Source organism: Pelodiscus sinensis, chromosome 3, assembly GCF_052426305.1.
Source record: "Pelodiscus sinensis isolate ZL-2025 chromosome 3, ASM5242630v1, whole genome shotgun sequence".
NCBI lineage: Eukaryota > Metazoa > Chordata > Testudines > Trionychidae > Pelodiscus > Pelodiscus sinensis.
Window position 1 is genome coordinate 169,576,107 of NC_143054.1, and position 12,194 is coordinate 169,588,300.

Below are 12,194 nucleotides of genomic sequence, written 5' to 3' on the forward strand. Positions count from 1 at the left end.
CCTACCACCGGTGCTTTCGCTCTTTCTTTGTGAGTGATGAGCACCAAAGTTGCCTCTGTTGTTTGGCGGAGCCTATATAAATGCCCACTTCTCCACTGTGGCCACGTGTCCCTTTAGATCTGGTACTGACAGATCTGTTGGAGTGCCGACTGATACCGGTGGTAGGTGTTTTCTGGGCGCACCTGACAGAGCCACAATCTTTGCCCAAATCTCACTGTGTGCATAAGAAGCACAAAGGCAGCTCTGCAACAGGACTGCCCTAAACTCAGCATTACCTCCCTGAGCTGTGCTAGGTCAGGTTAGAAGTCGCATGTCAACTGTGAGCCTCGTTCAGAGCATAAATCAAAGCATCAAGCTTTGCTAACGCTGCCTTCAGTGACATTGCCCATCCTGCCGCCCTCCCCTCTTGCGCCATACTGCCAGGATCTGTCCAGTCTGTCCCACCCAGTCCTGCATATGCACCAGGATGTTTGACTGTCCCCTGATCTTGACCGAGACACTGCTGCTGCCATTTTCTGGCTTCCCTCAGCTTTTCTCTTGTTGATGTTGTTCCCTTGTCTCTGGCCTTGTCTCCTGGTCACCAGCTGCCTTCGATTGTCCCACACTGTGTCAGTAGTCCTGTTGGTACTGTCTATGTCAGATCTGTCTTTAGAGTCAGACTGATCCTCTGAACAGGATCCAGCCTTCTCACCAGCTTGCTCCCACAGCCCAGACCCCTATATCCAGCCCTCTCCCCACACCTCCATGACCTATGGACAATCCATAGGTTGCCTACCCACTGGGACCCCCAAAGGCTGGTGATCCCTGTGCTTGGCTCGGTCTCCTCACACAAGCCTTCAGCCTCTACCTGGGACCAGTACCGCTGCCACTGACTCTCATATTTTTGCACCCATCCCGACCTCCCTTCAAAGCACTTCTACTTTCCCAACAACACTTCTACTTTCCTGGTGCCCCCTGTTCTACACGCATCATTGACTTCCTCAGTCCCTACTGGTGCTTCTTCATTGCTGAATGATGCACTTTTCCCTCCTCCTTTCTCACCTCCTGACAAAGGAGCCCAGTATCAGTGCCTTCTCTGCTGAATGGTGGCTGTTTTCAATCTTCCCATGGAAGATGTCCAGGACTCCCATGATGTGTTCCTGGACATTCTGCAGTCACCTAGACCTTCCGATACCGCCCTGCCCGTACATGATTCCATCTTCCAACTGGCACAAGTGGTTTGGCACGCTCTGGCTCCTGCATCCTCATTCCGAAATGGGCTGACTGCAGATACTTTGTGCCAGTGAAAGGTATTTCTTGTTATCCCCACCACCACCTAATTCCTTGGTGGTCCAGTTGGCCTCAGAATGTGTCCACCAAAAACATCTTCACTCCACCGTCACCACCCTGCATCGGGCACGAGAGAAGCTTGATGAAATGGGGCCACCAGTTAGTTCCACCTTGCTAGTTTTCCATGTTGGCAAAATGTAACTTTCTTTCCTATACCAAAGTTGCAGATATCCATGCCTTACTACCTCTGATAAGCAGCAGGATTTTCAGCACTGCTGGGATGAGGGCAGATTAGTCACCCAGGTGGCCATTAAAGCAACAGTCAGTTCCACTGACACTGCTTGTCGCTCCCTGACTGCAGTTCAGTTTCCCAAAGGAGGTCCAGACCATGCTTGAGGACCTCCCTTCAACAACTAAGATCTCTTTAGTGACTCTAGAATCCCACCATTCCTTGGGGGATTCTGGAGCCACCCTCCAGTCAATAGGTCTCTATACCCATATCTCTATCTGCAGGCACCATTGGTCATCTTTCTGACCCAGTCTCTGTGCCATCTACCAGCTCTACCCACAGTGCCTACCTGAGTCATCTCGCTGCCATGCTGCCTCTAAACACCCATGACATTCTGTTGCCTCTTCCTCAGCCACCTCTACCTTTCTGACATGAACCCCCAGGCAGAACTTTTGACTCCTTCCCAAGTACCAAGAACGCTTCTTAGTTTTCCAGGTTCTGCTACCCATCAACTTCTTGCACTGTTAGTCCAACTGAGGCAAAGTCACCACTAATCATTGAGTACTAGATAGCATTTGACGTAACTACCTGATCAAATTCGTCTTTTTCTGACCCTCCTTCTTTGTAGAGGTCATTTGCTTCTGGAGTTGGTGTATCCAACATATCATCACCCTATTATCTGTACACCTTCTCATCGCAAGCAACTTTTTGTGGAACAGTTCAGTTGCTCCTCTGTCAATGCTAATCATGAGTGAGAACTCCAAAATCCCATGTTCCGCTCTGTCTTTCTCAATCAGGCACACTTTGATAAGATCTCTTCTCCACAGTGACCAACCACGAACTTATTTGTTGTTGTTGCTTATTTTCACTGACATTCATTTTTGAAATTCCTCCCTGTGATTTTGTTGACCCAGCGCTGTGTGTGCCAGCATGAATCGTTATAGTGAAGCTTTGATAACATTTGTTCACCTTTTAAAATCTTCAGTAGATTAGGTGGTAACCATGCTTTACGATTTTTCTTTTTTCTTTTAGGGCTTAATTGTTTAAAAACATTCAGAACCATTTTTAATCTAATGTATGTTTAATTCGACCCTTTCATACTATGAAATTTTGAAATACAGTTGCTAACACAGTTCCCTCACCAGAGTAAACAGTTTCTGTGCTTTTAAAATAGTTTAAAAAACTGTTTTAAAGCTTAGGTTTTAGCTGAATTTTATTCACTGCCATAACTTGAACTTTGCTGCTTTAAAAACTTAAAAAACAACACTAGACTAGTAGCACTTTAAAGACTAACAAAACATGTGGTTGGTATCATGAGCTTTCGTGGGCACAACCCACTTCTTCAAATGACAGGAGTGTTAGAAGTCCAGATCCAAAAATAAATAAGGGAAGGAGGGAGGGGGAGGGGAGAGAAGGCTAAAAGAGAAAGAAAAGGAGAAAAAAAGGAGGGGAGGAAGAAAAAAGAGCGAGAGTGAGTAGATAAGAGTTAGTCTGTAAAAGGAAAAACTTCAACAACAACAAGAAGTAGTAGTCTAGTAGCACTTTAAAGACTAAATAGTTACAAGAGACTGATAAGAACAATTAGCACTGTTGGTTGGTAGGTTAAGGTGGGGAAAGTAGTGTGCGAGCCAGCTGATGTCTTTGTTCATACCATTAGCAACTTGTAAACTTGTAAATGGAAGTTTTTTCCTTCTTCCCTTCCCTCCCCCTCCCCCCCCCCGCCTCCCTTCCCTTATTTATTCTTGTATATGGACTTCTAACTCTCCTGTCGTCTGAAGAAGTGAGCTGTGCCCATGGAAGCTCATGACACCATCTACATGTTTTGTTAATCTTTAAGGTTCTACTAGTCTATTGTTGATTTTTAAGTTTTTCCTGTTACAGACTAACTCGGCTACCCCTCTGAAGCCTTTGCTGCTTTATTAAGTCTGGTCAGAGGTGAAGCTTTGCTGATTAAATATGTAAAATCCCATTTAATTGGTTAACCAGTTAAATGTAGCGCTTAACCAGTTAGCTGATTAAAGGTGGAGGGGCCACTGTGCTCGTGATGGAGTGGCCCCCCAGGTGGAGCAGCCTCTGCTTGGAGCATGCCAGGGCTGGCCATGGACAAGGGCTGCTCTGGCTGGGTTTAACCTTTCATATCCGTATAGTTGATGATTGGTATAAGCTGCATTTTATTTAATTTGTTACGTGCGGGAAATCTGTTTTGAATCCTATTGTTATGTAGGCTTGTAAGGCTGCATCTACAGTACTAAAAATGGGACATGGAATTTTCCACCAGTGTCCAATGGTGCAGCTTTCAGTTTTGCTGGTAATAGCTTATGGTAGAAGCTGTATTATAGATTGGACAGAAGTGGGCTTGGGCACTTTTATAATCATATCTTAAACCCTACCATGAGCTAGTACTTTGGGGTACATTCAGGTATCAATAAAAATTAACACTTTTTGGCTAATTAAGCATTTTGAGAGGCACAGATTGTTATAGAACACTAACTACTTCCCCCTCACTTTTTTTGCAGAATGACAGGGAGTGCGTTTTTCTCTCTGTTTCCAGCCCTTTATCCTTTCCTTCTCCAGCAACTGGAAGTTGTAGCTAGCACTATGGACAGGTAAGAAGATAAACGTGGAATTAATACAATGCAATTTAAGGGTGAAGGGAAGTGGGTTAGAGGTTGTGTTCTTTAGATATATTGTTAATAAGACTTGTACCTTTTTCTCTCTCAGTGGCAGTTTAAGTGACACTATTGTAAAGGAGTAGTGTTATTAGAAGGGGACATGGGTGATGGGTGAACTCCTGGCTTGGGGAAGCCAGCTCCACAGCCGTTGCCCCTTTTCCACCCACTGGAGCCCAGACCCGCACTGTGGCTGCTGACCCCTGTCCCAGGCTAGTGCTCCTGGTCCCTGGTCTCTTCTCCAGACTCCAGAGAGCCATGTGAGCAATGGAGCCCCAAACTCTGGCCCCAGAGACAGAGAGCCAAGTAGCACGGCCCTAGCCCTGGACAGCTGGGCACAGCCCCAGCCTCCTCCCCTGCAGACTTACAGATAAGGACACTAAAGGTTCTGTATCTGATTTATGCTACCATATATCCCCTCACCTATTTATATCCCTTTCTTCTCTTCCAGGACTACTAACAGCCTTAAGCTTATCAGACGCAAACCTGATAAATCTCAGATTCAAACCCATAATAATACCTTAAGCCATGAAAACAAGCAATAGAGAAATTGTGTACAGAGGACCTGTAAACCTGAGGAAGCTGACCCCAACCTGCTTCCACTGTAATTAATGGAAACGCTCATGTGTTTTCCTACCAATAGTAGGCTCAGCTTTGTAGTCAGTCAGTTTCCCAGTTCTTCCCATGAAGCAGAAGTGATCACATAGACTCCTGAAATTTCCCTAGTCTGTTTTTATTTATAGGACCTACTGGCCCCGAAGAGTGATCTGGGAGTTGCAGCCTCTGCTCCAGAGAGCTGACTGGGCATCATGACTCTAGCACTGGAGAGCTGTGTTGGGTGGCCACAGGTTTCTCTGGCCCTGCCACCCAGCCTGACCTGACCCCCAGCTGACATGCTGCTCCACTGTGAAGTCACCAACTGGGCAGGTGGTGAACCCAGACCAGCCCTAGCGCTAGGAGGATGAGTGGCATGAGTGGTGCGGCTGCCAGCCTGCCTGCCCTAGAATCCTGGGTCGGGATACGTCAGAAAGTTTGGGAAGGCAGAGCCTTCCCCATGCCTGCAATACCTGCCACTCTTGAAAGGGGAGAAGTTTAGAGGGATAATCAGAGAGAGCAAGAAGTAGATGGGACTAGTTCAGGAGAAGGTCACTGAATTATCCTTCCTGCTGACTATAAGAGGGTGGTATTTATATCCCATACATACCTGGTTAGTCCCCCTTTACCAGGATTGGCTGGTAGCACCTACCCATTCACCTGTGAATGTGGCAAAAGGGACTGTGTTCTTTCTTCAAATCATAGGGTTGAACAAGACCTCATGAGGTGCTCAAGTCCAACCCCCTGCTAAAAGCAGAACCAATCCCAACTAAACCATCCCAATCAGGGCTTTGCAAGCCATGACACAAAAACCTCTAGGGCTGGATATTCCATCACCTCCCTAGGTAATCTATTCCAGTGCTTCACCACCCTCCTAGTGAGACACATTTTCCTAATATCCAACCTAGACCTCCCCCACTGTAACTTGAGACCGTTGCTCCTTGTTCTGTCATCTGTCCCTATTGAGAACAGTCTCTCTCTATCCTCTTTGGAACCCCCCTTCAGATAGTTAAAGGCTACTATCAACTCCCCCTCACTCTTCGGTAGACTAAGTAAGCCCAAATCCCTCAGCCTCTCCTCATAAGTCATGTGCTCCAGCCCCTTAATCATTTTTGTTGCCCGCCACTGGACTTTCACCAATGTGTCCACATCCTTTCTGTGACCCAGAAGTGGATGTGGTATTCCTGATGTGGCCTCACCAGTGCTGAATAAAGGGGAATACTCACTTCCCTAGATTTGCTGGCAGTGCTCCTACTAATGCATGCCAATATGCCATTAGCCTTGTTGGCTACAAGGGCACACTGTTGACTCCTATCCAACTTCTTATCCATTGTAATCCCCAGATCTTTTTGTGCTGATCTGCTGCTTGGCCTGCAGCTTGGTCCCCAGCCTGTAACAGTTTTTGGATTTGTCCACCTCAAGTGCAGGATTGTGCACTTGTCCTTGTTGAACCTCATCAGATTTCTTTCGGCCCAATCCTCTAATGTGTCTAGGTCACTATGGACTTGTTATGGGTATTGTGGTAATTGTTCTTCTCTTGCATGGTGGGCTGGGAAGGAATTTTTATCTCACTGCTAGACTGGCTGAGACACAGTAGGTTTTATTCACCTTCCCCATAGCTGGTTCTATCTTGTAAGCTCTCCGGACCAGGATTCTGTGCAGTGAAGTACAGGAATTAGCAAATAATGTTGCTTATCATCAACATTCTGTGTAGGTACTCTGCATGGCAAGGATATGATTATCAGAGAAAATAGATTGGAAAAAGTTTGAAGGAAAACATCCCTTAGTGGAGCTGAGTTAAGGGGTGGTGGGACTCCCTACAGTCTCATATGTTGGGGGGCTGATCCTCCTCTTTTCTTATTCCCCTTTAATGGAAGTGAGGAAGAGGGTTTGAGGCTCGTATGACTGGAGCAGCAGGGAGCCAATTCTTCTCTGTTCTGCACTGTACAGTTGTCGTTAGGTCTTTACAGATAATTTAAGTGAATAAACATGCAGCCTCATTAAACTACGTCTGTTGCCTCTGTATTTCTTCTTATGTGTTTGAACAATAATGGCTCTTCCATTTGCCTTTAGCGTTGTTCTATTACTTGGTGTGATGGGGGTGTAACTCACCATTCCAGTGCCCCCTATTTGCAGTCTTGGGAATTAGCTTTGTGCCCTTTTCTGCTGGTGCCGCTCCTGCCATCGCCTGTGCTCCAGGGACCCACCGCTATGTCCTTTCCATGACACAGCCCTCAGTCTGTGCTGTCCTCCCTGCTTTCCCCTTTGGAGGACAGTATCACAGTCCTTCAGTACAGCCACTTCCTTAGAGGCAGAGAGGACCCAGACCCAACCATTACTGCGAGTCCTAGCTCAGGGATCTTGTAGATGGCCATCACTAGCTGTGTCCCCTCCAACTCTGTTGTAGATTTCTCTGGGTCACTTTCCTATGGTCCCAGCACCCTCTTTGCCCTTGCCTCAGTTCCTTCGTCTGCAGATCCCCGAAGTGTTCCAGGAGCTACCTTTAGCTCCCTAGGTCTCTGTTTGCAATACTGCTGTGTCCAGGATCCTTCCTGCCTTCAGCTGCAAAACAGCCAGTCATCTCCCTCCTCAAGCACCAGGGAGTGACTCAAGCTGCTCTACACTTCAGACCTTCTCATAAGGGAAGAGACCTTAGAAGATCATCTAGTCTAAACCGCTGGTCAAATCAGTACCAATCCCAATAGCAGGCTCAAAAGATGACCAAGCAGATATTTAAGAACACTTACACTGCAGATCCCTGCAGCCAATGGCAAGGGCCAAGAGCTTCCTCTTTACCCCATTTTGGTGCCCTCTGCTGGACTTTTTCCAGTGTGTCTATATGCCAAGTGTGACCTCTCCAGTGCCAAATAAAGAGGAGTAATCGCTTCCCTAGATCTGCTGACAATACTCCTACTAATGCACCCTAATATGCCATTTGCCTGCATGGCTACAAGGGCACACTGTTGACTCATATCCAGCTTCTCATCCACTGTAATCCCCAGGTCTTTTTCTGCAGAACAGCTGCTTAGCCAGTCAGTCCCCAGCCTGTAACGATGCTTGGGATTCTTCCATCCCAAGTGCAGGACTCTACACCTGTCCGCGTTGAACCTCATCAGATTTCTTTTGGCCCAGTCCTCAATTTGTCCAGGTCACTCTGGACCCTGTCCCTGCCCTTTAGTGTATCTACCTCTCCCCCATCTTAGTGTCATCTGCAGACTTGCTGAGAGTGCAATCTATCCCTTCATCCATGACATTAATAAAGATGTTGAACAAAGCCACCCCCAGAATTGACCCTTGGGGTACTCCACTTGATCTCAACTGCCAACCAGGCATCAAGCCGTTGATCACTACCCTTTGAACCTGACAAGAAAACTGGGGGAGACGTATCAAAATCTTTGCTAAAGTCAAGGTATATCACGTCCTGTGCTGCCCCCATATTCACAGAGCCAGTTACCTCTTCATAAAAGGCAATCAGGCATGACTTGCTCTTGGTGTATCCATGTTGACTGTTCCTGATCACTTTCCTCTCTTCCAAGTGCTTCAAAATGGATTCCTTGAGGATTCTCTCCATGATTTTTCTGGGGACTGAAGTGAGGCCGAGTGGTCTGTAGTTCCCTGGATTGTCCTTCCCTTTTTTAAAGATGGGCACTACATTTGCCATTTGGCAATCATCTGGAACCTCCCCTGATCACCACGAGTTTTCAAAGATAATGGCCAACAGTTCTACAATCACATCAGCCAACTCCTTCAGCGCCCTCAGATGCATTAAATCTGGTCCAGGGATTTCTGTATGTCCAACTTCTCTAAATAGTTCTTCTTCACTGAGGACTGTCCATCTCCTTCTCACCTAGTGCAGTAGCCTGGAAGCTGACCTTGTCTGTGAAGACAGAGGCAAACAAAGTACTGAGTACTTCAGCTTTTCCCACATCATCTGTCACTGTGTTAACCTCCCTCATCTAGTAAAGGGTCCCACACATTCCCTGACCACCTTCTTATTGCTAACATGCCTGGAGAAACCTTTCTTGTTACCTTTGACATCCCTTGCTAACTGCAATTCCAATTGTTCTTTGGCCTTCCTGATTACACCTCTGCATGCTCGAGCAATATATTTATACTCCTCCCTAGTCCTCTCTCTAAGTTTCCACTTCTTGTAAGTTTCCTTTTCGTGTTCAAGCTCACCAAGGATTTCACTATTAAGCCAACCTGGTTGCTTGCCCTATTTGCTTTTCTCACTGCACATTGGAATGGTTTGTTCCTGCAATAAAATACAGCCAGCTCTTGGATTCCTTCCCCCTTCATATTAGTGTCCCAGGGGATCCAGCTGGTCAGTTCCCTGAGGGAGTCAAAGTGTGCTTTTCTGAAGTTCAAGGTGCGTATTTTGCTGCTCTACTTTCTTCCTTTGGTCAGGATCCTGAACTAGATCATCTCATGATCACTGCTGCCAAGGTTGCCACCCACATCTACTTCCCTTACTAATTCCTCCCTGTTTGTGAGCAGCATGTCAAACTGCATGGCCCCTGGTTAGTTTCTTCAACGCTTGTATCAGGAAATTGTCCCCAACATTCTCCAAAAATGTGTGTGGTCCCAAACCACAGAGTGTGCCGGACAAGGGGAGGTCAAAGCTCCCTACTCAGGTGTCGAGCTCTGCTCCCAGCTCGGGCTGCACTCCCTGCCACCTGATGCTGCCTCCAGCCCCCCCCATTGTGCCAGCCCTGGCTGGGGCTGTGTTCCCCCACTGTGCTAGCCTTGGATGGGGCCAGCCCCTCTGCCTCCAACTTGAGCTGCGCGCCTAACTGCCGGCCCCACTGACTCCAGTCCTGGCCAGGGCTCCACACTCTGCCACCAGCCCCAGCCAGGACTGCGCTCCTGATTGCCGGCCTTGCAGCCTTCAGTTCCAGCTAGGACTGCATTCCACCAACATGCCAGCCCCAACCATGGCTGTGTTTCACACGAAGCCAGTGAGGGCTGGAACTGTGCTCCCTACCTCACCATCCTCAGTCGGGCTGCGCTCCTGGCCACTGGCCCCACTGCTCTAGCTGCAGTTAGGGTTGTACTCCTTGCCACCAGCCCTGGTTAGGGCTGTGCTCCCTATCGTGCCACTGGGGATGTACTCCCCACTGTTAGCTCAGCTTCGGCTGCACTTCTGAACCTGGGCAGCCAGGGCTCTTTGGTCCAGCAATATCCATGCTGGTCCAGATAGTCCTGGATTTTAGAGGTTCAACCTGTACTGCTGTGTTGGTCTCCCAACAAATGTCAGGGTGATTGGAGTAGAGGTATGTGTGATTAACCCGACTTTCTACTTTGCGTCATTTATGGATACAGGAGGGGCAATTATTGTTGTAAGCAGACATTTTTAAGGATATTATCTTTAATCAAATCTCTCTTTTTTTTTTCCACATAGTGAAACTGGTGAGTTGAAGCTCCATCCAAGTTTGTTCCTTTTGCTTTTGATCCTGGGCAAACTGTATCCTTCTCCAATGGATGGTACTTACTCGGCTCTCAGCATGGCACCATTTGTTCCTTTTATTATGAGGTAAGGTATATATTCCAAAAGAATTTTGGTTGCTTAGTAAAAAACATTGCTGATTTTTTTTCATATGAAGAAAATCATAGTTTGTTTATTTTATACTTTTCAACGTTACACATAATATTTTGTAAATGTGTTTGTCATTTAGTTGAAAAAACTCATGAAAAACACTCTTTTCTAGTTGTTTGCAATGTTGTTTTAGTCACGTTGTGTCCCGGGATATTAGCGAGACAAGGTATGTGAGGTAATATCTTTTCTTGGACCAGCTTTTGTTGGTGAGAGAAACCAGCTTGCAAGCTACACAATTGAAGAAGATCTCTTTATAGCTCACAAGCTTGTCTCTTTCACCAATCAATGTTGGTCCAATAAAAAATATCACCTCATACACTTCGTCTCTGTTATTCTAATATAGGGGCTTGTCCAGTGGACAGGGGCCTTGCCCGGCAGCTGCAAGGCCTGCCTGGGGCACAGCCCGGCTGGTGGCACAAAACCCGCCCGGCAATTGGGGTGGACCAGCAGCGGAGCCCGTGGCTGGGGCCATAGAGCCCAGCTAGGCTGATGGCCAGAGCAGGAGCTAGACTAGCTGGCAGAGGAGCCAGGTAAGGGCATGGAGCCCCGAGGGGAGCCTGGCCGTCTGCTTATGGGCAGACTGGGCCGTCTGCCCATCAGCAGAGGGGCTGGAATTGACCTCTAGGCTGGCATAATCCTTCATTTGGAACCAGTCAGATCCGGGGTGCTGGACCAGAGAGTTCTAACAAGTACTATATAAGACCAAAGTTCTTGATTACATATTAATACCTATTTTATTTTCAGTGAGTTGAGAAAAAAAGCTAGGATAAATTAATCTTATAACAGTCACTGCAGTGATCACACACACATTTTTCCTTCATGCTACATTTTTTTTTTTAATTTTCATCTGAAGCATGTTATATGGTATGGTCCCTACCAGAGACTTGATATTGGAATTAATAGATGAACTTGACTGACCGTACTGTGATGAGGAAGGTAAATCTTATGGTGCTGATCTTTAAGGAGAATGTTTTCAACTTCTGTGGAATGGATTTAGATGTTCATTTCCCATTTAAAAAAAAAAGGGGGGGGGGGAGTTGTATGTTTAATTCACTCTGCATGATGAAGGAAACATAATGCTATAAAAATTTCTTCCATGTGGAGAGAGAATTATGATTTTCAAATAATTTTTTTGCTCATGGGTAATATGGTGAAAGAAAACAGGACTGGAAGTTGGGAAAGAAATGGGAATAGTTTTTAAGTACATAAGAGAGCCTTGTCAGAAGATGGATTTTACAATCCAAAAAATTACTCCTTAAGATTGGAAAGTTCATTATTAAATCTACCAGAGCAATCAAAGACGTTAAACACATTTCTGCCCCATTCTTGTAATTATTATTTAAACTGCTGTTTATAGTGGAAAACAATAGTAACTCTATCTTCTTCGCTCTCCCAGAAGATATGACATTGAAGCATAGTGTTTTGTGTCCTATAGCATTGCTCCATGTTTCTAGGAACAAATTCAATTTACCATTTGCTGTATCTAAAAACAAGAACTGAAATAACAGAAATTTATCTATAAAGTTTCTAACATTCCTGAATATATAACCTTTATCTATTAATCCATCTAGAGGGCATTTATTAACTAGGTAATTTTATCTCGCTAACATTTTATCTTTCTCGTGTACTATATGCTGCTTCACCTGGAGCTTTATAGATTGGTCTAGAGTGCCTTTCAGACATTCATTTTTGCTATTTTTTTCAGATTACATGTTGTGTTTTTCATGTTCAATCTGCATTCTGATTGTGTACTCTTAGGGAGAGACACATAAAAGCCACATAAAATTCAACACTTTTATGCTCATGAGCAACTGCTGTGAATATTTTATGGGATCTG

At 45.9% G+C, this 12,194-nt stretch overlaps 1 protein-coding gene across 3 annotated transcripts in view; it reads left to right on the forward strand.

Moving 5' to 3' along the window:
- THADA (THADA armadillo repeat containing) overlaps positions 1 to 12,194 on the forward strand; it is a 281,980-nt gene that overhangs the window by 93,463 nt on the left and 176,323 nt on the right. For 2 of the 3 annotated variants that reach the window (XM_075925431.2, XM_089777509.1), the window contains 2 exons: positions 4,015 to 4,104; positions 10,163 to 10,294. The exons of the other annotated variant lie outside the window; for it this stretch is intronic. In XM_075925431.2, the coding sequence (XP_075781546.2) occupies positions 4,015 to 4,104; positions 10,163 to 10,294 (222 nt within the window). The remainder of the gene's footprint in view (positions 1 to 4,014; positions 4,105 to 10,162; positions 10,295 to 12,194) is intronic. 3 annotated transcript variants of the gene reach the window in all.